The 27,855-nt window shown below is 44.3% G+C and overlaps 1 protein-coding gene across 1 annotated transcript; it reads right to left on the minus strand.

Annotated features, from left to right (window-relative positions):
* Positions 1-331: 331 nt before the first annotated feature.
* SLC18A2 (solute carrier family 18 member A2) lies at positions 332-27,757 on the minus strand. Its single transcript, XM_027705713.1, has 15 exons — positions 27,602-27,757; positions 25,467-25,860; positions 19,770-19,828; positions 17,625-17,708; positions 14,750-14,842; positions 14,253-14,342; positions 14,109-14,152; positions 13,974-14,034; positions 9,250-9,345; positions 6,175-6,253; positions 5,874-5,925; positions 5,374-5,437; positions 4,198-4,317; positions 3,454-3,587; positions 332-1,484 (listed from the first exon to the last, which is right to left on the minus strand). Exons 1-15 carry the CDS (start codon positions 27,720-27,722, stop codon positions 1,377-1,379), a joined length of 1,599 nt encoding a protein of 532 aa, XP_027561514.1. The 5' UTR covers positions 27,723-27,757; the 3' UTR covers positions 332-1,376.
* Positions 27,758-27,855: the final 98 nt, after the last annotated feature.

Genomic DNA, 27,855 nt, shown 5'->3' on the forward strand with positions numbered 1-27,855 from the left:
ATTGACAGAGCAATACTTGAAGTTTGATCCACTATATTTCTCATATTTTCTGACCATAGTATATACGCTTTACAAAACTATATGTAAACATAGTATCTATGCTGTAGTACATAAAACATCTGCAATTACATGAAAGAAGGCACATAAAGATTTTAATTTTACAAGTGAAATGATACGCCACAGATGAGAAGGACATCGGGACTGTTTTAAAATGCTTTTTTCCCAAGTGTTTTTTCTCAGTGCAGATAGGGACTGTCTCATACTTTACCTGTATTGGACTGTGTCCCCAGATGGCGAGATTTAGGCTGGCAACAAACTGGTTATTTCTTCCATTTATTTTTTTTTTAGCAAAGTTGATAATTTAACTCACTTTAAAAAAATAAATATATATTGAATTTCCAGCTGTGTATGCAAATGCATGTAAAAGAGTAGTTTGTTTGAACTGCTGAAGTTAGCAGCTCACTGTCAGTACCTGCTAAGACAAAATACTGTAATACTGCAGCTTTCCTTAACAAGTCACTTAAGATGCAGCTAAAATAAAGACATGTTAAAAGAGTCAAAAGATAAAGATATAAAAAGGGATCCTCATGCTGTTTCACTCCCTGTAAGGGAAAGGAACAGTGCATCCTCAGACCTACTTGATTACCTGGGGTGTGTTTGGGGGGGCTTCCTACTGCATAACTGGTTGATTAAAACTTCATTAAATACTACTAATAGTAAAAGACTCCTCTGTTTAACATCCTGTTTTCCCCAACATTTCATGAGTGGTTCAGAGGGAGCTCCTTATTTAACTTGGCAAGGAAATGGTGCCTTTAATTTCTTTTTATATATATATTATTACAACCTGAAGCTGATGAAAAAAGTGACAGTGCTGTCCACACTGAATTCCAGCCTTCAGCTCCTCTCAATGTACTTACAAGGGTACCACTTTAAAGGATTCAAATTGAATTGGTTTTCCTTCAGCTTTGCCTTTTTTTTTAGGTTTCCAACCAGATTAGAAAGAAGGCTCTTGACAGTAACATATGACTTCAAATAAAATATGAAATACTGTCAACGAGGTAACTTTAAAAACCAAATAGTTAAAATTCACGTTTATACAGATTTATACTACACATTTAATAAAAAATATAGTGTAATATTCAATAAAATTAAATACACAAAGATTAACACTATACAAATCCTCTATAAAAGCTTTTCCCCCCTGGTAAGGCGGTTAGCAGTCTGCTTGAGAGCCACGGGCAGTGAATAATATACCTTTGGTTTGTTTGACCATTTCACTATTAAATGTACAGTACAACTAAAACCTATTTCTGGATGAAATGTTTCACATGAACCACAGCATTTTGTACACCAGGATATGTTATATGGCTTTGCTGTTATTCATCGCTCTCATACTCTTCCTCTTCACCTATGGGGTAGGACTGGATGTTGTTCTGGGTGTACATTTTTGTTTTCACAGGGCAGTTGTGATCCATGAGTATTGCCTGAAAGAAACCAGAGGGTGAGCATTAGCATTTCTGCTTGGCATCCAGCTGAGCCCTCGTGCTGCCTGCACCATCCGGGGATTCACCTCCTCTCCCTGGGAGCGGAACCCAAACTGATTCCAACTGGAGTAAATCGAGTCCGTAGGTCTGTGGGAGGTGGGATCTTCACCCTAAAGACATCCCCAGCAAACTTCTAACCAGTATTCCAGCCCAGGTATTACTGAGATACATCTGCCTGCTCTCAGTTACAGTCATTTGCCCTGTGTTTAATCTCATTTACAGTCATTTGCCCCATGTTTAATCTCATTAAAAGGGGGGTGGGTGGTCAAGGGGAGCCCTCCTGCCTCCAGCCAAATCCCCTGCACTGCTTTTGGCCCCGACCCCCTTTCTGTGGAGCTCCAGAGCTCCGGGACTGGGCTCTGCGCAGAGTGGTGCTCCAAATATTTTGCCTTCTCACCCACGGCAAGCTAAAAGTGATTATCCTGGTGATATTACAATATTACATTCTTTGGGATGAATTTTTCCTGGAGCAGTTGTGTAGCTTATTCATGCTGAATGTCGTTAAGTTTGGTTTTTAATTAATGATGCAAAGAGCACAGTGTTGGGACCCTCCTTTTGGCTCTCTTCAAATGGGATAGAAATGGCTCATCAGTTCACTGCCCTCAGCCACCCTGGGGACAGGAGGTACTGGGCACTTACAGGTGCCCTGGGAGCAGGGGGTACTGGGCACTTACAGGTGCCCTGGAGGTGGCAGACCCTGGGAGGTGTTGGAGCCATGGGGACAGATCCTGTCCCTTCAGGCACTGCCACGTTACAAGTGCAGCTCCTGGCAGGCACCAGGGTAAACTTTGTACAGACAGCAAAGAGCAGCAGCTTTTTGGTGGTGTTTTCTTTCTGTTCCTCAGCCTCAGTCAATGTAAAAAAACCCAAACAAACTCAGCCTGCTCAGCCGGCAAAGGTCATGACAAGGGATTAACTGGAATCTCTGGGATTCTGCAGTCCAAATATTTGTGAAACAGAAGGTCTCTGGCCTCACTTGTGCCACTGTTTCAGCCAGATTCAATTTTCCACCTTCTGTGCTCCTGCCATAACAGAGTGTGAGCAGCATTTCTAGCAGGTGCTGTCCTTACCCTGCAGAGATGTGGAGCTGCTTAATAAAACCATGACCGTGCAAAATTACACTTTCTTTTCACCTGAATAAACAATTAACAACTACATTTTGGACCCAAGTCAGCCCTGTTCAGAAAGTCTGCTAAAGGCTGTTAGTCACACTGTCATTTTTGACTTAGTCCCCTTAGCCCCTAATTTTAGGGATGCATCACAACACGTTCACCTGATCTCAGACTCATCCCTAAAGACCCACTGCAGGGCTGGGCAAGAAGCTGGTTTGGCCAAGAATCACTCTGCCTGCACATCATACAGTGGCTGGGGAGCACTGACTGCCTGAAAAAATTAAGGCATTGACAACTTTATACTTAAAAAAAAAAAGAAGTCCTGTGGTACAGGTTGAGTAAGAGAAGTCATCAATGGCAGGTGAACAGTTTGGAGGAAGAAGAAGGAGGAAAAAATATGATGCAAACTATACTGTAGAGGACCATGGGAAAAAAATAGGTTGAGGCATGGGGAATAATTTGGCCAATTGGTCAATACAGTTCTGGCTCTTCAAGGAAAACAAAAATGCTTTTTATCGTGACTCCACCAGAGCATTTGCTGCTGCAGAGGAATGTCTGCTGGTCCCTGTTTATTGATAATCAAATGTGTGCCTTTGTAACCTATAACAAATAATGAGTTTGTCTTCACACATCTTGGACATAAAAAGAGAGTTCCTTCCAAAGATGATGCATGAGGATGAAATACACTGTGCTGGTCCTATTTTGAGGAACTAAGAGGCAAAGATGCAGAAATAAATTATCATTTGTTTCAGGGAAAAAAAACCCAAAACAAAAGAAAGAAGCCAAGTTATGCTTACCATTTTCTCCTCTTTGGCAGGTGGACTTCGAAGGAAAAAGCAGAGGGGAGCGAAGAGGATATCCACAATCCCTATAATTGTCATGAGCCATGGGAATCCAATGGCCTTTGCAATGGCACCACCGGCAGAGGGACCTTGTACAGATAAAAACCCTTTTCTGGAGATGGCTCAGGCACAACATTTGCAGCAGCCACTTAAACAACAGTAATTTTATATACAAAACTCCTGCTTTACAAATTGATTTGAGGAATGTAAGGACATGTTTGCACTTATAAGACTTTCCTGGCTCCCTCCTCCACACTCACTGCAGAAATTAGAGATGTTCCTGAGGGCATCTGAATCATGCACTCGAGGAGGCAGGGGGTCAGTGGGGAGTTATCCCCTCACAGACCACTGAGAGCACAGCTGTGGTGTCAGTTTTAAATGTTCAAGGGCTCTTTCCCAGGAATATCCTGCATGTGTTCAGTGCCTGACACCTCTCACAGCTAACGAGGTGAGCACGGCACCGCGGCAGAGGAGGGGAGCAGATGCCAAACACAATTCCCTCTGCTTTATTTCCTCCAGCAAATAGGAACCTGTGCTCACAAAACCTGCAAATGCCCCTGGGACTCGCAGCTGGCATTGCAGCAGGATCCCTGTTTGTGGCTGTGCTCTCCAGGGAAGGGCACTCACCGATGGCAAAGCCCATGCAGAGGGCAGAGGGCAGGGAGGGCAGAGGGCAGGGAGGGCAGGGAGGGCACTCACCGATGGCAAAGCCCATGCAGAAGGCGACGTCAGCAATCGCGTAGACGCTGCCATAGACGGAGACGTGGCGCAGGTCCACGAGGTATCCCATGATGGGCATCATGGAGGAGTCCACCATGCCTGGGGGAGGGAGGAACAAGTGTCAGGAAAACACTGCCTTTGTTTTTTTCCTCCATTTAATGTCTTGGCGAACCACATGCTAAGCAGGGATGCAAAAGCAGCTAAAAGGGCGCGTGTTCTGAACTGGGCAAAAGAGTTGTGTGAAAACAGTCTGTGTTAGCTTTGTTCTTTATGCTCTTTGCTGTGTCTGAGGTCATGTATGGACATGTACACACACATACGTGTGACACTTGCCAGAGGACAGGAGACGTGAGCTTGGAGCATATCCAGCAAAGTCTGTGCAAAGGCTCCCATCCCACATTACCAGCCAAGTAGCTTTTATTTAGGGGAAAGCTATTTGGTGTGAACTTACACTTAATCCAGGCCTAAAAGATTGCATTAGCCTTCAGTCAGTCAAAATTATTTATAGAGGCTTTATCATGTCTTTTGAACCTCACCTTTACTGTTTGTAAGCAGCAGCACAGGCAGCTGACAAAAGTGCTCAGATACTGGGGATTTGTGGTTGTGCCTGAAGTTCTTTCCTAACTACACATCCCTCATGCATGAAGGTGCCCTAGAACATTTTCTGACCAGCCAAGGACTGAAACCCAAGCCCCAGTGCCCACTCCAGCCTGCCTGCATGGTCACACACATTAACTGAAGCACCTGCTCATGGGCTTGGGAATTCCTATTTTAGATTGAAAATTTTAAGACTTTTTTTCTCTGTGAAATGTCTGTATAATTCTTTTCCACCACAAAGAAGACTGTTTGAGGGTTTGAGGCAGTGCATGGCTTCCTTTCTGAAAAAGATGTTTACATTCTTGGACAGCTCAAAAGATCTGTTTAGGTCAATGGAGCCATTCTGGACAGACTCAGCAATCCAGCTTGTCTGAAGCAGCCTGGCACAAACTCCTCAAGCACTGCCCTTTAATCCTTCTGGCTCTACTTACCAGTTTGGGCCACAGCTCAGACTTCACTATTGTCACATCAGAGTGGCAACAAAACTAATTGTAACTTCACATAAAATCATTTTTACATCAACAACAGACTGTAAGAAGTAATTGTAAATTTTCTTACCAATGGCAAATCCGACTCCAAAGGTTGGTGCTATGAGCCCATAAATGTTTTTAGCAAATGGTACCTGTGAAGGAAATTTCAGGCAGTCAGTTATGTCACACTGCACGTGCTAATGAGGTTAGTTTCTTTTTCTAAGATAAATTCTCCAAGTAGTTCTGGCACAGTTTATAGAGGTGTGAGAGTTTGATCCTTGTTCTGAACTGTCATTTCAGACAACTGTGCCATTAAACCACTGACACACTTTCTATTATCAGCGAGAATAAACTGAGTGACAGCTCAATAAAGAATCATCCTCTTTTCAAAGCCACTTTTCTTAAAATAATTGAAGCACTGAAATTTGAAAGCACTCAAAAATCTGATCTGGAACCTATTAAGCACACATTGCATAATACCATGTCATAAAGCAGAAACTTCAGCAAAATCTCATGGGAAAAGCACATATTTGAAGATGAGCACACAAACATCCACATGCTTGGAAAGATACATGATCCTCTACTTACACATAAAATACTTATTCCCACGATGAGCATCCCCAGCAAAGCACAAAGCCACCTGTCAAAGAAGAAACACCACTCAGAGATGGGTAACAATGAGATCCTAGAGTTGATCTGGAATGTCTCAAAGTCGTGTCTGAAGTGCTGACTTAAACAACAAAAGTAGCAATGTGTTCAAAAAAGCAATATATTTGCTACTATAGAATGAAGTTTAATGATTTCCACTATCAATAAACTGCCCTGGGAAACACTGGAAATGGTACATGAGGAGACTGGCAGATGATTAGTATTTTTAAATGAAGCATACCTTCCTATTTTGTGTGCAAGTATCCCAAAAAGATTAGTCCCAATGAGATAAGAGACACTAGCTGGGAGAAAAGCAACACCTGAAAAATATGAATGAGATGTTTTATCAGCAAGGACTTTAGTGAAGTGTTAGAAGAAACTAATAAATCCCAGACACTGTAATTTTGATCTGAGTGCATCTAACAGAGCCTTTGTGCACAGCCCAGGGAATCAAATATCCGGTTTGTCTCATGAAATCCAAGGACATCAGCTGTGAAATCCAGGGGTGATGTGATGCCTTTGAAAAGAGTTTTTCAGCATCAGCTACAAGAGCTGGTGTGGGAGAGGGGACAGAACAACAAAGAGCAAGAAGTTTATATGGCCTGTGAGTGCCATGGGACCTCCTGCTCCAGGCAGGGTTGTGGTGCCATGATACAATCCTTGGTCAAGCAGCTCCTGAAGTCAAGCACATATCAAAAATGTAAGGGTGAAAAACCTTAAAATATTTGTTTGGAAACTATTTAGCCGACATATTTTTAATTTTTTTAAAGAATCAGTTGTTGGTTTAAATTTAAAAAGAAATAAATTATGTGTAATGACTTGCAGTGAGGCTGCCTGAATAAATTCCTTCTGACCCAGACTCATCTCCCACATCCATCCCCTTGGAAAAGCAGGCTGGTGGGACCAGCATTTTTTTCTAGCCTGGAGGTTTTGCCTGCAGTGGCTGTATCTGGAGTGGCTGGTTGCATGGTGACCAGGAACATCTGTGGTTTAAAAGCCAGCTCCAGTCTGTACTGCAGGATTCCTGCTCTCCCTGCACGAGTCAGAGAGCAAATGCCAAAGGCAGAAATGCCAGTGGAGATCCTGGTGTGCCACTGCTGCCTCGAGGGCAGAGGGAGAGCAGGGACTGCCCTGGAGGAGGAGGCATCCTTATGAAAATACCCCAGAGACAGAGGGACAGGGGGCCAGGGGGGCTGTGCCTGATGCCACATCCTCGTGCAGTGGTGCCCAATGGGTCGTGTGTCCAGGAAGAAATAACACCCAGTGTTTTGGTCCTGTTAAATTTTGCATCTTAAGAAAAACCAAACTGGAAAACCTGACAAAACTGGGAAAGTCTGACAAATTAGTGCCTGCTGTGACAAGTCTTTCCTTTGGTCCCCATTAAATCAGGTAATTCAGGTTTAGAAAGCAGCCGTGACATAGCAGGACACAATCAAACCATTTCCTTGGAGTGTATGTGCTCCTCATCTTTCACCAGGGCAGCATGGGTTTTCTCATTTCCTGCCCATCCATCTCCCTTCCTATCTCTCTGATACTCATAAGAAAAAAATCAGGAGGTAATTTTTAGCACAGCAATATCCTGTGATTAAAATCCTCGTGGTGGTGCTGGGGAAGGGTTTCATTTTCACCTGTGTAACCACAGCTACTGCTTGGAGCTCTCTGGTTGTGCCAAATGGTCACACAGAGCAGAGCTGCACAGCTGTAGGAGAGAAGCAATACTGCAAAGCCTGGTTAAATCAGACTTGCAGGTTGGTGTGCAAGCCGTGGATATTGAAGCAGAAATGTGATTTCTAAATAAGCTTTATGCACAGTAACATCAGCTGGTCCAGTAAGGTTCTTTACACCTTCTTCAGATCATGCTTCAAACAGCTGGATCTCCAATTGCAGAAGATAATAATTTGCTTAGAACCCTCCAGTTCAAGATATATTTAAGAGGCTTAAAAACTTTAATTAATGCTGTGAAATCAGACAAAGTATAATGGAGCCAATTACTTGTATCATTAAGGGGTAAAATTAGTCTTAATTTAAAATGGATATTTTCCTTCTAGGAACCTCTGTTCAACGAGGAGATTTGTAAATCTCATTTCTATTGCACCAGTAATATGGAACTCTGGTGAGGAACGTAGATAAGCAATGTTTATTTTTCCTTTGTGAGGTTCCAAATATCTAAGTTTGCATATTCCCTTTGCTATAGTACAGGCTAGAAGTCATTCCCATGTTCAGTAGTACAGCAGCACATTAAGAACTGCACCTGTGTCCACCCTAGGTCTGAACTGCAATAATTAGAACCAAGGTTTGTGTTTCTGTGTGGTGCAGGGACACTTGCACTAACACAGAGTAGGGGTGTCAGTCAGATGCTGGCTGAACATCATTTAAATGAAGGATTTTTCTTTCAAAAGCCACATACTGATATTTAAAAATACCCTCATGAAACATCACAGCACAGAAGACATCATTACAGTTATCAAATAGATATTGGGTATCCTCCAACTAAGAATATTCACATCAACCTCTCACACACAGTTTGACACTCACTGCAATTTTGTCTATTTTCTGGTGGGTTTTTTCCCTTCCTGTTCACCTCAAAGAGAGAGTAACTGCCCCAGCTTTAGTCTCTAGTCTAACCTGACTCATGGGGCACGTTCCCTGTTTGCCTGTGGACACTGTTTCCCCAGACTGTGTTATAAAGGTTATAAAGAGGTCCAAGCTGGGGCTCTCCCACTGCTTTCTGTTGGAAGTAACCAGCAGAAGGACATTAAATCTATCAAATTCAAGGGAAAGTGCTCCTTGTGGCCACATTTTCAGTGAAATGTTCCTGCACATGGCAGCAGGAGCAGCCTGGAAGGTGTGTGCTGGCACAAACAGGCTCTGCCCCAGGCACTGTACCTGCTGCAGGTTTCTGTGCCTGCCCCTGGCAATTCCAGCTGGGCACTGAGGATGGATTCCCTCCAGGAAAAAAACCCAAACAGATTGTTCTGCCCTGAGAGGCTGCTCTGCAGCTCCACAGGCATCCTGCAGCTGGCCCTGCCCACAGTCCCTGCCAGATGTGCTGCTGGGATCCCAACACAGCTGCATTTCTCCTTCAGCTGCAGTGTTACCCCTTACTGGAGCCTCTATTGCAGCAACATCAATCTATCCAGCAACAACCTTCTGTTTTTCTTACAGACCAATGTTTGTAACTGTGCAGGTATAGCAGTGAAAATTTAAAGACCATAAAAAAAAATTCCCCCCCTGAAGCAGATAATCATTAACAGGAGCAGAGCTGACACAATCATTGGGCAAAATAGAGAGATGCAAATAATATTCTGTACTTTACCAAGCTGCCATTTCTTTGAGCACATGGTCTCCATCATCCAGATGGGTAAGGCTGGTTCAAGCATAGCAATAGCCATGTTGGCAAAGCAGATGGATCCTTAGAGAAAGAAGGGGAGGGGAAAATAGAAGTAAGTGTTTCTTTTGACTATGAACAAAGGGCCGGGCAAAGAATTGATGCTTTTACATAACACATCACACTTTTTACAGTCCTATTTGTCAAGCACCAGATGTTGATTAACATTAAGTAGAACACTGTAAAATCACTGAAGACTAACTTTTTATATGTTTCTATTCTCCTAGAAATTCTACAATAAAGGTTAAGCTATTTCATAATGTGAAAGTTTGCAGTGAGCTTGATGACATTTGGAAAGTTCATGAGGTCTGACTGTTGTACAAATGATTAGCTAAAACTACAACCTTCTGGTCTTTACCCAGTCTCCAGGGCAGTACCAGAGCCCTGTTGTGTAAGAAGCACAGGCCCTGACCCTGTGCCTCTGTCAGCTGAGAGATGGTGCCTCCATCACATGAGGAGATGTGGAGGTCTCCATCCTGAAAATACCAAGAGACAAGCACAGAGATGTCTGTCCCCTAAGAATGGGAATTTTCTCCCAACATCCTGTAGGTAGCAGCCAGACAGCCCGTGCAGCAAAGCCTGGGTTTGGCTGAGCCTGCCCAGCCCTAGAATTTCAGTGCTTACAGATCTCCTCTGCATTTCTGGGCCTTTAGTAACCCCGACACGAAGGACAACAAGAGGTGGAAGTGCTGAGTCAGCCTTGCCTGCCAGCTCAGCTCTGCCCACCCCACTGCCTGCAGAGCCAGGGCCTTGGGACATGAGCCAGGCTCCAGGGCCTTGGGACATGTCTGTCTGTCCTCAGTGGTGCCCCTCAGCTGTAGGGAACCCCAGGGTATTTCTCTGGATTCAAGATGCCTTTCACACTTCCTCAGAAGACCCTGGGGCAGTCAAAGCTCAGTGCAGGGCAAGGGGACATGTCCCCTCTGCTAATCCCTTACAATATGGTTTGTAGAAGTCACTGCTGGAAGTGACAACTTCAAACTTGTGTTCCCATTTTTTTCCCTAATATTTACATTATATGAAATTTAGGAAAATATTCTAGACTCTCACAGTCATCTACCATCTAAATTTTGCCTTCTTGTTTTTGTTTTTTTTTTTTAAAGAAAGGCCAAATTTGTCTGAATTCAGAGAAATGTTATTTCTCTGGGAACAAGTTCCTCATCATAAGGTTCAAAACCAAATGAGCACTGATGTCACTCTTTGCTCAGACCTGTCAGAACACATTAGACTTGTCTCCACAATTCCCAAAATGACCTTGCTGGCTCACTCCCTTCCCGGGGCAAGGAGCAACAGTTCAGCACTGCTTTGCCCTGGAGACCAAAGCCAACCTTTCCACTCGGGTGAAAGCTCCCACTGGCTTGTCTGTGAGGAGCCCCAGCTAAACCCCGAGGGGCTGCCCCCTTCCAGGGCAGACTCAGCCATGCTCAAGCAGCTCCCTCGGTGCTGGACAAACATTTCAGACTGCACAAAGTGCAGCCAGAGGAGGCAGAACCATCTGGACAGAGGTGGCTCAGACAGCAAAGGCCTCGTTCAGGTGTGTGGTGAGAAAAGCACTTCAGGTGTATAGGATGGACCCCAAAAGAAAAGGGGGTGCCTGAGCTGGTACCCTGCAAACTCACAGCAAAGCCCAATAAAGAGCATGCTACCTCAGCAAAGCTTCCCCAAAAGAAGAGAAATTGTTTTCTCCTCCGTTTTGCATGCAGCTGACCTCTCTTTAAAGGGCATAACTCCTGCATCTTTTCATCTGTGCATTACATCACATGTCCTGTGTTGGCCAGAAGGTTTGAAATTGCAGCCTCTCAGCTGAATCCCACCTCTGCAGCCAAGAGCCCACTCAGCTTTGGGCAGTGCACAGACATCACTGGCATCTTTCTGTGAAAGAACAGGTACCCAGTGAAAAGCTGTCACACATCTTCTGAAGAACCCATGTGCTTATGATGAAATCCATCTCAACTCTGGTTTTTAATCTGATCATTTAAAATAACTTGTCTGTCCACAGAACTGTGTCAGCCAGCAGCACCTCACTTTTCTCTAACCCCTGTCAGTGGGGTCTGGCTGCAGGAATGGACTGACTTCAATCCCTGAGCTCCTACAGCTGTGACAAACACAGCAGCAACATTTCTCTTGCCTGGCCAGTGAGTACAGGTGGCCTGGGCTTCAAAGAGTCACCTCTGACACAAGGACACCTTGTGCTGAGGAGTAATGCTGTGCTATAGATAAACCAAATTGGTCAGAAAGTGCTTGTATGTTAAGAATACAAACAATTGTGACTCAAATGTATGACACACACTCGTGAGATTGAGCCTGAATTTACAGCATGAGATTAGGGTACCTAAATCAAGATGGGAAGGAACACAAACTGTTCCCCCTTTTGCAGCATGCCTAAAACATCCCTGGCTTTTACTGGTGCTCAACTAATCAGCCCCCTGGCCATGCAGTCAGTGTTTCAATGAGCTGCCTGAAAAGCCATTCAAACCCCCTGATCTCCATGAGCAGAGCAAACCCAGCAGGGCTTTTAACCTTCTCCTCTCTAACGTGTATCTGTGCACTGAACACTGCACACAGTGTGGGACACCTGCAGTCACAGCATCCCTGGGGTTTGGACATGGAGTGTGACAGGGGCCCTGACTGATTGTCCCAGGGTGTCACAGCACGGAGCTGCCATCCCACCCAAACACTTACCCACCCTTCCCTGCCAGCAGCAGGATCAGAAATTCCCATCCTAGAAAATGAAGCAAAAAAAAAGCCCACCCAACCCCTAGGGATAAGGGAGAGGAAATGAATTTTTCAGACCCTTTTTAGTAAATAAAGCAGTGATTTCAGAATTGAAGCAATCAACACTTAAGCAGTGGATTCCCAGTGCCTCAAGAAAACTGCATTTGGACTGATGTGCATTCATAAGCCAGACAGGCTGAAGTCAGAGGTGGTATTTGGCATTCAGCTCTGACAAAAACAGATTTGGTCTGCAAGGGAAATAAAGCTGGAGAAGAGGGTGAGGTTGGAGAGCATCAACATCACCTGTACTGGGCAGGCTCTGTCCTGGGAGCAGAGACCCTGGTGCTGAACTTAGTCCCTCACGTGGATTATCAGTGGGGTTCCCTCATCCCCTGGGCACTGAAGCCTGGTGGGAGCAGGACAGGTCACTCAGAGCAGCTGGTGAGAGCAGGGAGGATCAGACCAGAAAAGGTCTCTATGTATGTCTGTACATCCTTCCCTTCCCTCCTCCTGATGTGTTCAGCTGCACTGGATCAAAGATGGGAAGGGCAAACAGGAGGCACTGTGCAGGCAGGGGCAGGAAAGCAGGGGGCAAAAAGAGCCAGGGCAGGAAAGGTGTCTGTGACACACAGTCCTGAGCCCAGGCTGCCCATTCTTCACAACTCTGGGGCTGTGAGACTGCACAGAGCCTGAAACACTGCTGGAAAAGCTTTAGAGAACAGCTGCCGAAATAAAATGCCATGCACATGTGTTCAAACTTGGAACAACGTCCATCCATGCTCCCAGCAGACATAGCACATAGTCAGAAGAGTGGGATCTGTGGTCCTTGGTACCTTTTGTCTTCCTTGGCCAGGACTAAGCTTGGCAGGAGTAGCTAAATCTTAGTCAAGCAAAGTACCCCTTAAAAACCTGTCCCCTTGTCATATTTTGTGGTGTAAACCAAGGTCTGCCCCAGGCTAACCCTTGGCATGGCCTGGATATAACATAACATTTGGCAAATCCTGTCAGATGAATCTCCCCTTGCAACACCTGCCTTAGCCACTGTGAGAGGCAGTCACCCAGTCAGAGGAACAGCACATCTGATCTCTTACAACAGGTACTGCCTGTGCTGCTTTTTGCCCTCAAATACACTCATTCTATGGAAAGGTCTTTTAATGCTCTGAGAACTTCTCAAACAAAAGTATAACTTCAGTTACAGCTCAGCCAAGGGTCACAGAGTTAAGGTTATGATCATTCCCTAAGATCACCAAGAAATAGAGAACCCAAGAAATGCCTGGAAGAATTGCTTTGTTGGACAAGCAAGTTAGAACTAAGAAACAAAACTATGAAAATGAAAATAACTGTCTGTTTCCAGGTGTTTTGTCAACATCAGAAAGAGTCAGGTTCAATTACAGACTTCAGAATAAACATTCAACAAAATGCAGTGCAAAATGGCAAACACCTCTGGAGGCAGAAAGATTCATTAGACAAATGATACATGTAGTACAAAATGCCATTCCCCATTCAGCCCAGGCCTTTTCTGGAATACAATCCACGCTCAAGAGACCAAACTCACTCCCTCTTCAAACAGGACCAAAGTTCAGAGTTATTCCCCACTCCTGCCTGTGCTGTGCTGGCAATCCCTCTCTCTGGAACCCTGGCCCTCCTCACTTGCCCCACAGAGAGTTTCCTGTCCACATCTCATTGCCTCAGCAAGCACCTGCAAGTCACCAGTGTCCTCTTGGCTGGAGAGACACATTGATTTCAGACTTTCTGCCTGTTGTGTTTCTGCTGGTATGTTCATCCTGTAGGATGAAGCACCAACAGGCACTTTGAGCTTTGTGTAAAGGAAACCAGCAAATGACAATACTGTCAAAGCAGCTCAGCCCAAGGCACAACAGCAAGCCAGGAATGACACCAATGGCTGGTTTAAAGGGAAAAAAAAAGGGATGTAGTACCTGCTGCAATAATGATATAGGGGTCCTTCAAAAGTGTCAGTAACGGTGTCCCCTTCTGACTCTGTGGACAAAAGCTTGGGATTAGGAAAGGCAAAGTGTCACCCACTGCCCACAGGGTTTCAGCTGCACACTCACCTCTGCCTGTGTCCTGGATGGCTGCAGAACCAGCAATTGAACAGCTGCAAAAGAAACCAGTGCTGGAACATTCCCCCAGGGAGGGGGTGGATGGTGGGATGAGGAAAGGGATACAGGTGATCCTGACCCTTTGGATCTACTGACCTCCATCCAGCAGAGCCAGCGCTGCCAGCACCAGGAAAGGAGAACTCTTCCCCACGAACTCGTACATGACACTGCCGAAGGGGGGGCCCACTGCAGGGAGGGAGGAGGGACATGGTTGGGAAGCCACACCTCTGACTCTGAACAAATGTCCCCTGCAAGCATTTGGGATCCTGCTATTGGCACACACAGACCAAAAATTCAGTTTAAAAACCCCCACAAAGCTCACTGATCACGACAACACCATGTTCTTCACTCCCCAAAATCCTCTCCCACGTGAACAAAACCCAGGCACCTCAAGGATCACTGCTGGACATGTGCATCTCCATAAGGAATGTGCTGCTGGGGGAAAAGCTCTTCTTAACATGCCCTGCCAACCTAACCTGGAGACTGCAGGACAGCATCCCACCCCAGAGTCCTGCAGCCTCAGAGCAGCACTGCCCTTGGCATGGCTGGGACACGGCTGGGTTCTCTGGCCAGCAGAGCTCCAGCTCACTGACCTAACACTCCCATGGCCAGGCCTCCCAGGGCAATCCCCATGGCGTTGCCTCTCTCCTCATCGTCCGTGTACACAGTGGCCAGCAAACCCATCCCTGAAAGACAAAGAAAACAAAAAAAGAAAAAAAAAGCACAACACCAAATTAGACATCTGTGTGCCACAGTTTATGGTCATCATTGGCCACACCTGCTAAACATCACACAGGAAAGACAGAAAGGATTTGTGTGTGTACATATACATGTATGTATATACACACATATATACAAATATATATAAAAATATATATAGCCCCTCCCCATAGAATTAACTTTGAAGCAAAAAGGGGTTTGGCAATGCATGTGGTCTCCAAGATCACGTTCCACTGTGCAGTATCAGTCAGGTAATTTAATAATGCCCTTATTTGCTGGATTCTCTGTCCCTGTCTCTGTCACAGAGCTTTTAGACTATTTTCAACTGGCAGTAACAAAGCTTTTGACAAGCACTCACTATCATTTGTTTATACTCTGGGTGCACGACACAAAGGTCTGGTGAGCACTCAGCTGAAATTGTGGTCAGTGCTGCCCGTGCTCTGTGCAGGAGGTACCAGGCAGAACTGATTGCTTTGTAAATGCGTATTTCAAGTTCAGCATCCAAATTTAAAGGATTCTTTTGACCTTTATCTTCACATGCCTCATTTCTGCATTTGATTATGAACCTTTATTTCACAAAAGGAAACATGAAGCCTAATTCATTTGTGTTTTTGTGAAGCACTCAGACACTATAGATGTAAAAGCTGCAGAAGAGTCCTCATAGAAATTAATAATTATGTTTTAGATCAAGATTTTTGTAGGGCTCAGTAAATAAGGTGGACAGCTACACAGAAAGAGAAAACAAAACCCTGCCTGGTTGATCATTAAGTGAATACCATCCATCAAGTGCATCAAAAGAGCAGGGGTCCTGTGTGGATTATCATGTCATTGAAAATTGGGGATGACATCAGCAAACTCTGCAGGAACAGCTGGAGAGGTAGTTAGAGAACTGCATCAGAATCCTCAATGAACATGAGATTTCGGGTAACATTCTGGAAAACAACACTAAAGGGCAACACAAAGAAGATAACACCAAGTTTTACACCTGGGTAGGAGTGACTGCACACACAAATGCAGTGGAGCAAATGACTGATGGGCAGCAATAGCACCCAAAACTTCCTCTGCTGGGAGAGACATGAAGTGACTCCCTGTGAGGAGTCAGATCTCCTTCCCAGGGCTGGGTCTGGTTCTGGTGCAGCACAGGAGGAAAGGTGTGGGGGTGCCCTTAAGCCTGTCCAGAGAATGGCAACGAGGGTGAGCAAGAAAAATGTCTGTGAGGGACAACTGCAGGACTCTCAATTCAAAACCAGAGAGGAGAATGCTGATGTGAGATGTGGTAAGAGTCTTGAAATATTAAAGAGAGCCAGAAAGATAAAGAAAAGAAACTGTTCTTCTTGTATGAGAAGCAGAAATAGGTTCACATGAGAGTAAGGAGCCTTCAGATGAGGCATCAGGAAAAAACTTCATGACCATAAAGGTTCTTAAGCACAAAGCTGGATGCTGAGGGCATTTCTGGAGGCTTCTGAGATCATGCCTGTCAAGTGTGCATGAGGAATGACAGATACTAAGCTGATCCTGCCTTCAGGAAGGGGTGGACTAGACGGTCTTTTGGCCTTTTATGCTCTATTTTGTAGGTTATCTGAGAAAAAAAGCCATGTACTCATCTAAGAGCCTGTACCTCAAGGTGAACACTTGCATAAGGACTGAGTTAAAGCTGAACAATAATTTTGACTCTGGCACGTCTTCCCTTTGGAAAGCTTAACTTGTAATCTTAACTGATGTCAGAGAAAAGATGGATCCTCTTGTCTCTGCCCCTCCTGCTTGTCTTTGCCTTCTCCATCCCTGGCTCCTCACACCAGCCCCTCCCTTCTCCCTCAGCCACATCCCCACTCTTCCCACTACTCATCCAGGTTTAAATCTCTCAATTAGTGCTTGTGGTGGAGCTTCAAACCCCTCTGAAGCATGAGGTGCCCCTGCTCCCATGTGGAATGCTCAGCCTGCAGTGCCACATCCCCTCAGCTGCCCCAGGCACCACTGCCCAGGTGAGGGCTGGAGCAAAATCCCTGCACAGGGAACCCAGGAGGAATCCAGCCACCAAATTCTTGTTAAGCTCCTGTGGAGTTCCTGTGACCCCTGGTGACAGGCCAGGCTGAGTTGGAAAGGGGGATTTTCCTGAGTCAGCCATGGGACACCTCGACTCAACACTACAGTTCACCTCCCTTCCCAAGCCAAATTTCTATTTCTACTGCCATCAAAGGGAACTTTTCCAAGACTGAAATATTCAACATGAACAAAACATATTTTCTCTAGTCTCAGTCTCAAAAAGGGTTAAGTAACTTGGGCTGAAAACCCATACTCCATTCCACCTACTTATTTAAAAATAAAAGCTTGTATCACAGGTAAACTGAGTCCAAACTGGCAGCCAGCATGGTTAAGTCCTTGAAAACAACATTGAATAACAGAAATTTCAGTAACAGACAGAGCTGCTATTCCAACTGCATTAAGTACCAACATAAGTTCCCAATGACCTTTAAAATGGCTAAAAATGAATTTAAAATGTTGAAGACACAGGTGCAGAAATCCCAGGGAGAGTGCAGTTCATTTAGTGCTCTACCTTAGTGCAACCCAAATACCAAGGAAATCCGAAAAGACATTTGCTTTTGAGCTATTTTATATGAGATGGACAGAAAAACCCCATGAAATTGGTTTAATTAAATATTTTTGTATTAATTATTGAAAGTGCAGACAAAATACCATTCAGAAAACGACTGAATGATCTGCATTTGACTCTATCAATTCTTCTCTTACCTGCCACTGAAGAACAAGAGGAACCCACTCCTTGAAGGGACCTGGCAATAAACAGCAATGCATAGCTTCCAGAGAAGGCAAACACTACAGGAAAAAACAGAGGCAAATTTTTTAAATTAGGTTAACTCTAACTAGGTTAAAAAGTTAGATTTCTCCAAACTATCACAAAAACTTCCTACAATTTAGTCAAGTGTTTACGGTGACTTGTGCCACTTTCAATGCTAACTGCATTATTTCCTCTTATTGCATTTAGATGTGTCAGTGCTGAATTGTTCTCAGGTGTCTGAGCCTCCAGGTAACACAGAATGCAAGAGCCCGAGCAGTTTTAACTAATTACTTGGGATTTGATTACAGCCTGCTCTGATTCAGCTGCACACAGAAGGAGTAACAAGGCTCTCCTTGCCAGCCCTGCCTCTGCTGCTTCACTGAGGGCTGCCCCTGGAGCTCCAGGCGTGCAGGGAAGGCAGATGTGACACCCCTGCACTGCTGTTCCCTCCAAAAAGTGGGTGGGGAGAGGTTTTGCCCTGGTGCTGCCAGCCCCACCCCAGATGTGCAGCACAGCTGGCTGGGGGTGCAGCCACATCCACCCATCCAAGGGCTGTGCCAAGTTTCTGGTCCTCCCAGCATCAGGCAAGCAGAAACATTGCACCAGAGGAAGGGCCACTCTGTCTCTGCCTGAGAGATTTATCCCCGGGCTCCACTCTCAGCCACCATCTGCCTTTTGGGGAAGAGCCCTGGGATGTTGCACTCATCAGCCTGGCTAAATTCCTCATCCACTACAAAGCGGGAGTGTCCCAGAAACCCAGTCACATCTCTGCTCGTGGAGCCCATGCCATGGTCAGTCATTAAATCTCAGGGAGTTTTGAAAGCTTTTTTCCAGCTCCCACCTGTTGGTCACCTGAGGAATTTTGCCAGGTTATAGCTGTGGGAAGTTGTTATGCACCAACTAAATACAAGATCCACTGTCCCCACCTACCCTGTGGGATGGTGCCTCTTGGGCTTTTCACCAGGTCTTACAAAAATTCCTACTGTGTGGACAGAGAAAAATCAAGGAAAATGGAGGAGGAAAGGATGTCAGCAGACCAACAGTTCTCTTCTCTGCCATGAATTAGGCTCACTATTCTTATCTACATCCCAACCAAAATGTGTCTGACAGTGCAGAGCTGTCAGTGACTCTAAGAGCAGGTCATCTTCTCTAGCACTTCAGTCCCCTTGATGATACAGTTTGAAGATCACAGAATAATAGAATCATAGAATAATAGAATCACAGAATCACAGAATCACAGAATGGTTTGGGTTGGAAGGGATCTTAAAGGTCATCTCATTCCACCCCCTGCCATGGGCAGGGACACCTCCCACTAGCCCAGGCTGCTCCGAGTCCAACCTGGCCTTGGACACTGCCAGGGGTGGGGAATCCACATCTTTGGGCAGCCTGCCATTATTCCTTCTCTTATGTACACTGGACATGGAAAATTGTTTGTTCCCTTCCTTTTTTGTCATAGACTCCAATACATTTCACATTTGCCTTCTGAGACGAAACTGATTCTTTCATTGTTCCTCACAGGCTTCTAATGATCCTTGATGTTCTCTGTGCTCTTTCTGTTTGGGGCACAGCTTTAAATGCAGGCCAAAGCCAAACATGAAACAGCAGCTGAAGCCTTATCAATGCCATTAGAGCAGACAAATGATGTCAGCTGACTTGCAGGCTGTGCTCCTGTTTGCACATCCCACTGTGGTGTTTAGCAACGCAGGGATATGTTGACTCATGTTCTCCTCATGAGCCTCACGATCTGTCTGATAAGCCCCCCAGTCTGTAGTTGTTCAGGATCTTGCAGGACAGCCCTCCTGTGGCTGACAGCCCTTTATGGCTCTTAGAGCTGCCTGAGCACCATCCCAGATCAGAAGAACCTGAGAGATTCAGCCTGGGAGGAGACCCACCGAGGTGGGATGGAGGGTCATGATTCCTTAGAGCACGTTCATAGGACTGTACTTGTTTAATCTCATCCTCATGGAGCAGACACCCTCACATTTTCCCTGGAAATCAGTCCCTGTACATCAACAAGAAGAATTCCTAGTGATAATTATTATGGATTATTTATCTAGAAGTTGTGTCTGGGCCAGACCAAAAGGGATGTGGACACTTACTGATTGTCGACACAAACATGATGCAGAAGCCAGCAAACAGTGGAATCTGGTAGCCTATTCTGGAAAACAAAATGAATATTTCACATTTCTGAGGTTGTCCCACTGAGGTTTTGAGTTAGACTCACTCACACGAGTTCACACACCCCAAAAACCCAGCCTGTAGTTCCTTGGTAGGCTTTGAGTTATTTATTGTGGACCACATGATCATATCTGTACATGTTACAAATGTCTTCTCATCTGGCACAGCAGACTTTGTATCTGAAATCCCTGGAAGAAACACTTCTCATTAGGATCTGATTGCCCTGTTCTTGTTCTGCCTTAAATTGTTCCCAACAAAGCCCCTCTGGGCCTTCTCGAGGTTGCCAAAGATATGCCAGGGGAAGGTTTGTGTGAGGATGCTGAACTCTGAAATATCCCAGCCATGTTCCCATGCTCGTGAGACAATGACCATAATGAGACACAGGCAAGCCAATGGCTTTTTTACTGGAAGAATTTGTCATCAGCTCTTCTGGGAGTTCTGCCTCAGCCAGGAGAACTGGAAGAGTCCCAAAGAGCCTGAGAATACTTTTTTTGCTTTCCATGTGTTTAGGAGCAAAAATGGAGCTGATCAAAGCTTTCTTCATCAACCCCCTTCTTCATTAGGGCTCTAAACAGCCTGCAGAAATGCCTGGTTGCTCCAAGTATTTTCAAGTTTCCAGGAAACAAAGAATTTTCTGGCTGGAAAGCAAATACATTTTTTGAGCAGCTAAAACCGAAATTTCAACAAAAATAATCACAATATATTATTTTCCACACCATTAAAAATCTACCCTAGAGTCAAAACCCTGTTAGCTCTGAAGACAGTCTGAGTATTCCATTTAGCACACTTTGTTCATGGCTTTTTTTTTGTAGGATTGTGGATCTCAAATGTATTTGACAAGGCATTATTTAATGGCCAAATTCCTCAACAATGGATGATGCTTTTCAAAGGAGTACATTCAGAGGATTTCAACTTTCAGTGATTTGACAGTATTGGGCATTTGTATTGGCAGCTTTGGCTGAAGTGGGTCAATCAAATAATGGAGGAATCTATAATGGCACTTTTAACAATACCAGTCATGACACAGGCAAACCAAAATAATTATTTTGAGCTTTGGAGGTTTTTTAATATTTTTATACAATTAAGGGCTTTGGAAAATGGAAAACTCTCTGAACTGCAGGGCTCAGTGCTCACTGTTTGTCTCATTACAACATTTGTATGAGTTTTGTGAATGAAAGAAGTCTAGCAAGCACATTTCTGCATGCCAAAGAAAACTCAAATGAAGAACAATTTTGCCTTGAATATCATCACTACATTAAAATATGCCAAAACACATAGTGCACTAATTCTTCTAGTTGAGATTTTTAAGTGTGTGTTGCAAATACCCAGCAGAGACTGGTTACTCATGTGGTACTTAACTGGACTGGTACCTCTAAAGCAAATTAAACCCCTATCACAAACTTCCTCAGTGGCTTTATGATAATAATTTTGATCTGGCATAATAAGAGAACATGGCACATAAGAGAACAAAGCTACTTTTTTTTTGGTCTGTTTTATTTAAAGTGAGTGATTTTTCTAAGCCTGTCTCTTCTCTTGCTGTGTGTGGCAGTTATCTCACAGGGGGATGTTGGTCTCCACTGATGTTTCTGGGTACAGGAGGAAACAAAAAATCACCTCTTGCCAACTTCTCTCCTGCTTCAGAGTTGGGTGAGCACTTCCCTTCCAGTGAGCCCAGGTAGAACAGGCCACAGAGAGTTTGACAATAATTGCTTTGATTTTGAGGTTTTCAATTAAAGGAAACACTGACAGGTACACATAAAACCCCAAAACCCTGCAGGCACAGACAGTGCTGGTGGGGAGTGTTGTCCTCTTTCTCTGTGGTGTGAAAGCAGAAGGTGATTGTCCTCATGCCTTCTCCCACTGCAAAGCAAAGCAGGGCTGTGTCTGTCAAGGCCATTCCAGGGATATCTAGGATGGGCACTGGGGGGGAGAAGTCTGCTTTCCATACAAAAATCCAGCAGTTCATAGATTTGACACAGGGCCTGTGAGATAACAATTTGTTTCTGCTGCAAGAACACTGAATTAAAATTTAGTTATTTGCATGAAGAGAAATTCCATCCAATCTGGCTCCCACATTCACATTTCCATCACTAAATCAGAGACATGAACTGTGAGCTCTTCCATAAACATTCCTGAGTTCAGCAGAGAGAAGTTCTATCATACCAATTCTAACTGATACTCTATTAAAAAAGAGGAGATGTCCTCTCTTCCAATAGGCTCCCTACACTTGGGAAGTCTCTGGTCGTTGAAGGCAGTAGGGAAACAAGTATTGTGGAAGTCACTTTTACTGCCCAGTGAAAGTGTTCAAGCATTGCTTTTAATTTTTGCAGTCACAGATATTATTCCTCCTTTGCCTTGGACAAACAGGGTCACAGCAAGGTGTGAAGTGACACATAGGAGAGGGTGATAAGGGCAGAACTGGAGCAGAACTCAGTCCTACTCTTGCTACCCAGCACACCAAGATGTTTTATCACATACACCAAGGTCTAACATGTACCTTTTCCTCCACACAGAAATAAATAATTTCAGAACTAGACTCTGTGTGGGCACAGAGTCATTTCAGACAAAGTCTGCATTACCAGTGATCCATCATACAACAGGATGCAAAGATTTACAGGTCAGCACTGGACATGCATTTGTAGTGAGTTAAACAAGTCATTACAATCCTCTGGAAATCTAAAATTGCCTGGAGCTTCACCCACAATGTGGAGATGCAGGATTCTGGTGTGATGCCCCTGCATGGGATTGCTGAACCTCCAAAAGTCAGGGTTGCTCTTGCTCAGGGGAGAGTCTTACCCACATCCAGCTATTTAATTAGTTATGCAGATCGTCCTTTCCTGCATAATCTTAACAAACCCTGCCTCTTAGCAAACCCTGCCTCCTCCTGAAACAGCAGCAATAGTTAGTTGGAGTTGTGCTTCCACAAATGTCTAACCTGCAGCTGCATTCCCTGATCTGTTCTGCAGATATCAGAGAGCACAGACTGGGAGTTTTTGCTGAACAATCACACTACATAACATAAATAATCACAAAAAGAAGAGGCACCACCTGTAACAGCCAATTACTCAGTGATTCTGTCCCTTGGTCCTGGGCCATTGCTGTCCTTGCCATGTGAACCCTGTGAATGTGCAGCCAGGACATGGTGGAGTCCAGCCCAGTTCTACATTCCCTTCCCCTGCATGTGTGCAGCACAAAGGAATATTACAGCCTGTCTTCTCCCTTCTTTTTTCTTGTTACCATGCCCAGGCACGTCATTTTCTTGGGCACCCCTTTCACAGCCCTGTAAGCAGTTCTGAAGCAGAGTCCAGCATGTTTCACTAAAGCTACCTGCAGCTGAAAGTGCTTCTTACAAGGATTACTGACCCCTGAAAAAGAGTTGTAATACTTTGTTGAAATTTTGTAGAAGTAATAACGCAATAACAATTATCACCAAACAGCTGATCAGGGGTGAGGAAGAGTCTTTCTATTGGTAACTCAGATATTTTCTGTTTAATTTATAACATAGTTTTTAGCTGATCATACACATTGTTATTAGAAATTGTCAGCTTAAGGGGGAGAGGGTATCCAATAACTTCTGCAGTTAATTGATAAACGTGTTACCTGATAGTTCCCACTAAGAAAAAGGCAGATACCAGTACCAAGAGACAAATAGTGCATGAAAGAAAACCAGTGAACCTTAAATCTAATTTAGGGCCACTTTGCCTCTGAGACACTCATTTCTGATGGATGAGGGAAGAGTTTGTCACACACCAGGATGACGTGCTCCTTGTTTTTCCTTCTCACACTCCCTGGGCACCCGAGCCTGCAAACCTGCCCCTGTGGCTGCAGCCACACACCCTGACCCAGGCAAAAACAGGAAACCTCAGCTCCCAGCACTGAAGTTCACACTCCTGTGTTGTTAACCCTGCTCCCAACAGCAAAGGAAGATGCTACAGGAGCATCTCCTGCCTCCTTGCCCAGCCTGAGGATGTGTCAGGTGTGTCCCAGCTGGCTCCAGGGCAGAGCTGTGACCACGGGCCTCTCTCCTGATTTGGCACGGTGTGGAAATGATGATGCTAACAGAGAAGAGTAAACATCAACAGGACTAAAATTTAGACATTTAGGAAAATCTAGAAGCATACCTAAAGAACTATTATGAAAATATTATTTGATGTTATATTGCTTTACCTGCAGAGGAGCTATTATATCCTCACTAAACAATACAAGTAAACTCTGCTTTCCTCCTCAACTTGCAGCAATATTTGTGGAAAAGTAATTTTTCCTGGTGGTGTACTTCTGTCTGTGTAGGTGATACGTGTTAGAGACAAGGGGAAATGAGAATTCTCATTTAAAGGTTTTGTGTTAAGATCAGTTCCACAGACTGAATACAGGGTTTGAATACATAATACTGTGAATCCAAATGATGTTTAGACCTCAGCTGGATACTCTTTAATCAGATAGAAATGAAACACTCAGACTATACTCAGACTTATACGTATATAGGGTGTAAAACCTAAGGTAAAACTACTAAGGTAGTTTTGGCTTCAAAATCTGAAATATCTGTCATTAGAGTGTGTTGGTTGTTTTGACTATTGTCACACATGATAGGCATTGACTGCTTAAACTTACGTGTTTTACAAGGACAAATTTCTGCTGCATATTACTTTCTGAGAGGAATAATTCTTCTCTATAAAACCAGCTTAAATAAGAAACATGAAAATCAGAGACCCAGCTAAACACAATTTGGAGTTTGTTTCCTGCAGAGATTGATCTCATAGTCTGTTTGGGAGGACTGCAGCTGCTTCTCTGGGGAACAGTTACACAAAATGCTAAAAGTAAAATCAAATTAATTATTAACACAAAAATTTTAACTTATATTATAAATACTTTTAATCTTCATGTAAAACATCATCAGTACTTGGATTTGGAGAGGGGCTTGTAGGTCATTGACATTGTTGTTTATACCCTTGATGCTGGCTCAAGTGAATTTTCTGTGAAGTCCCATTTAGACATATTTCATTCAAGACACCTTAAATATGCAAGAATTTAGAGAGAACAGTTTGAAGGCTGGGCTAGATCATGTACTGATGGAAACGTGGCATCAGCAAGGTTTGAAACTTGTTCAATCTTCACTGAAGTCCACGTGAGTTTCCCACTGATTCTCACCTCAGACAGCCCCAAACAATCTCACAGCAAACCACACCAAGAGCTGCACATCTCTGCCAGCAAGGGAGGGATCTGAACCCTGCCTACAGCTGCAATATCATCTCTGCCTAACGTAGGTGCCACAGGTCAATTCACAATGATTTATAAATACTACGTTGGCTTTTGACCTCCTGTAACTACTGAAGACATTTCACACCACTTCAGCAGAAGTTTCTATAAAAACCCAAATCTCAGGAGCTGGAGGAAAACTGTGCAGCACTGATGGCTGATGTGCAGCTTAACAATTTATTTGGGAAAGGATTTAAGTGTTTAGAAGTGTTCACCAAACGTATTTCACTCACATATTCCTCCAGATAGAGTGAGGAGGCCAGTAAGGCAGGGCCAAGAGAGACTTGGGAATGCTTTGTTTGGAAAGCAGTGTGGATGAAGCAGCAGCCCCAAAGCCTGGCTGCAGAGCAGCAGCAGGGACGTACCTGTTTGTCAGCGGCCCGATGAAGGGGTTGGTCACGAGCTGCACGGTTGCTTTGGAGGCAAAGAGGAGCCCCACTCGCACGTTCTCATTGAGCAGCTCCTTGTCATCCCGGGGGCAGTCGGAGGGAGAGGGGGTCCCATTGCCTGGCATCTGTCCTGGCTGAGTGGGAGGCACCTCCCTGGGCTGGGTCTGATCAGACTTGTTCCCCGTAACCAACTCGCTGGGTTGTGTCCCATCAGACTCGTTCCCCGTCACCATCGTGGTGTTGTCGTAGTAGGAGAAGATGCTCTGAAAACTGTCCATGGTTGCTGGCAGTGGGTTGGGCTTGCTGGTCTGGATTTCTGTGGCGTTTTTCTCGTGTTCGATGCTGTAAAGGTAACTGGGAATTATTGGCACTGGAAAAACAAATAGAACATGTCGGCCTCTTACTATCGGGTTATTTGTAAATGGAATCACCAGATTTTCTCGCTTGCTTTGCCACTGATTAGGAAATACAAGGGTTTTGTGCAGAGCACGTTAATATTTTGAATGGCAGGAAGGCAGAACTGAAAGGGAAATTTGCTCGTGGGAAAAAACACACACATAACTAAGAGGTGTAGTTTAAAACAAAAAGTTCTTTTACATTAGTCTTTATTTTTTGCCAGTTTTCATAAATTTTTTTATACAGACATCATTAAGCAAAATATAAGAAGTATCAAAACCCATATCTGAAGTCTCTTTGTTGTACATGACTGCACAAATCCTTTTATTAGATTATGAAAACATAAATGATGAGGAAAGCACTGAAACTCTTGTTAAACCAAAATATAAAAGACATAATAAAACACATTTTTAAAGTAAACCATAAAAATACTGAGGAGTAACAGCCATAAGAAGGAAAAATAACACTCCTATATTAAGCAATCAGAACTAATGTGTTGATGTTTGCATATCTCATTTTTAAATAACATACAATGAAGAGATCAGTCAGAAGGAACCTTCTTTATATGCTTTATGATCTTAGCTGCAATTTATTTGTATTAATATGTATCTCAGAAATTAGCATTTCAGGATCTGTAAAAGCAGATGTCAGGTTCATTTATTTTAACACTGGTGCCAGAATCACCCCTTCCCATCTTGCTTCTCTTCCTGGAAAAGCTCACCCTCCCAAGTCTGAAAACTGTAATGCTTTCTAGGGCTTCTAACATACATATTACTAAACAAGTAATTAAATATTAAGTTTTTTTAAAGGAAGTATATTCATGTAAAAAAAATCCAAAATCAACTTGCTAAACATAGATATGTTTCCAGCTTTTATCTTTTAAGCTGAAGCCCCCCAAGAAATTCAGGAGTCTGATTCAGGAGCTGACTCTGCAGCATCATCTGAGAGCTGGCTCTGTACAGACCAAGTCACTTCCAAGAGAAGTGTGTGCATCCATATGTCTGTGTGTGCACATCCACGAGCCACCAGTTTCTCTGAACCCTTTTCTTTAAATTCATATAAACATTTGAATATGAGGAGTTCTAAAACTACCAGTGAAAACTGTTCAACTGTATTATTTGTGTAGATTCCTGAATCTTGACCCTATGCCACTGAAGCCATTAAAAGTTGCATCTTTGATCAAAACTTGGATTATTTTATTAAACTAACTCATAGAAGTTCTTTTCTCAAAACCCAGTCAGATAGCTTTCTTATTAACCTACCATTTTAAGACCAATGTGGGGGAAAGAGGAACTATCACAAGGAAACAGGCATCTCCAGTGTTATCTAGTCTGTGTTTTCAGCTGCACGACCACAGGAGAAAAAACAGTGACGAGCTAAAAATACTGTTATCTGTCATTCTGTGAAGTATTACTGGTGTTTAGTAGGGGGCTGAAAAAAAAGAACATAAAAAAAGTTATGGAGACCTTTTTATACCATTCCTTATCCTGCAACTAACACGGAAATAAAGCCAGGCTTTGGTGTCCACGGCGGTGTGTTTGCAATGCCTAGAACACAATTTGTGTTTATAAAAAAAAAAATAAATTAAAAAATCAGTGCTTGAAAATGCTGGGTTCGAGAGCATTAACCGGGCGTTCAGGGAGTACATCTGCCACTGGAGATTATTTCAGGCATCAACCGGGAGAGGAAAACAAACCCGAGCCCATTGCACCTACCGACCACGGTGAGCAGCATGTTGTCCAGGAGCAGGGCGATGAAGACGATGAGCAGGATGAGTTTGCGGGACTGGCGGCTCTCCCGCAGCCAGCGCAGGAGCCCCAGCTCGCCCCAAGCCATGGTCCGGCTGCGGACACGCGGAGGGGTCGGCCCGGGGGGACAGGGGGGACAGCTCCGCTCCCAAAGCGCTCCCGCAGCTCCAGCCGCTCGCTGCCAGCCGGCAGGGCAGGAGCGGGGAGGGGAGGAGGAGGAG

Source organism: Neopelma chrysocephalum, unplaced genomic scaffold, assembly GCF_003984885.1.
Source record: "Neopelma chrysocephalum unplaced genomic scaffold, ASM398488v2 Primary Assembly neopelma1_347, whole genome shotgun sequence".
Lineage (NCBI taxonomy): Eukaryota > Metazoa > Chordata > Aves > Passeriformes > Pipridae > Neopelma > Neopelma chrysocephalum.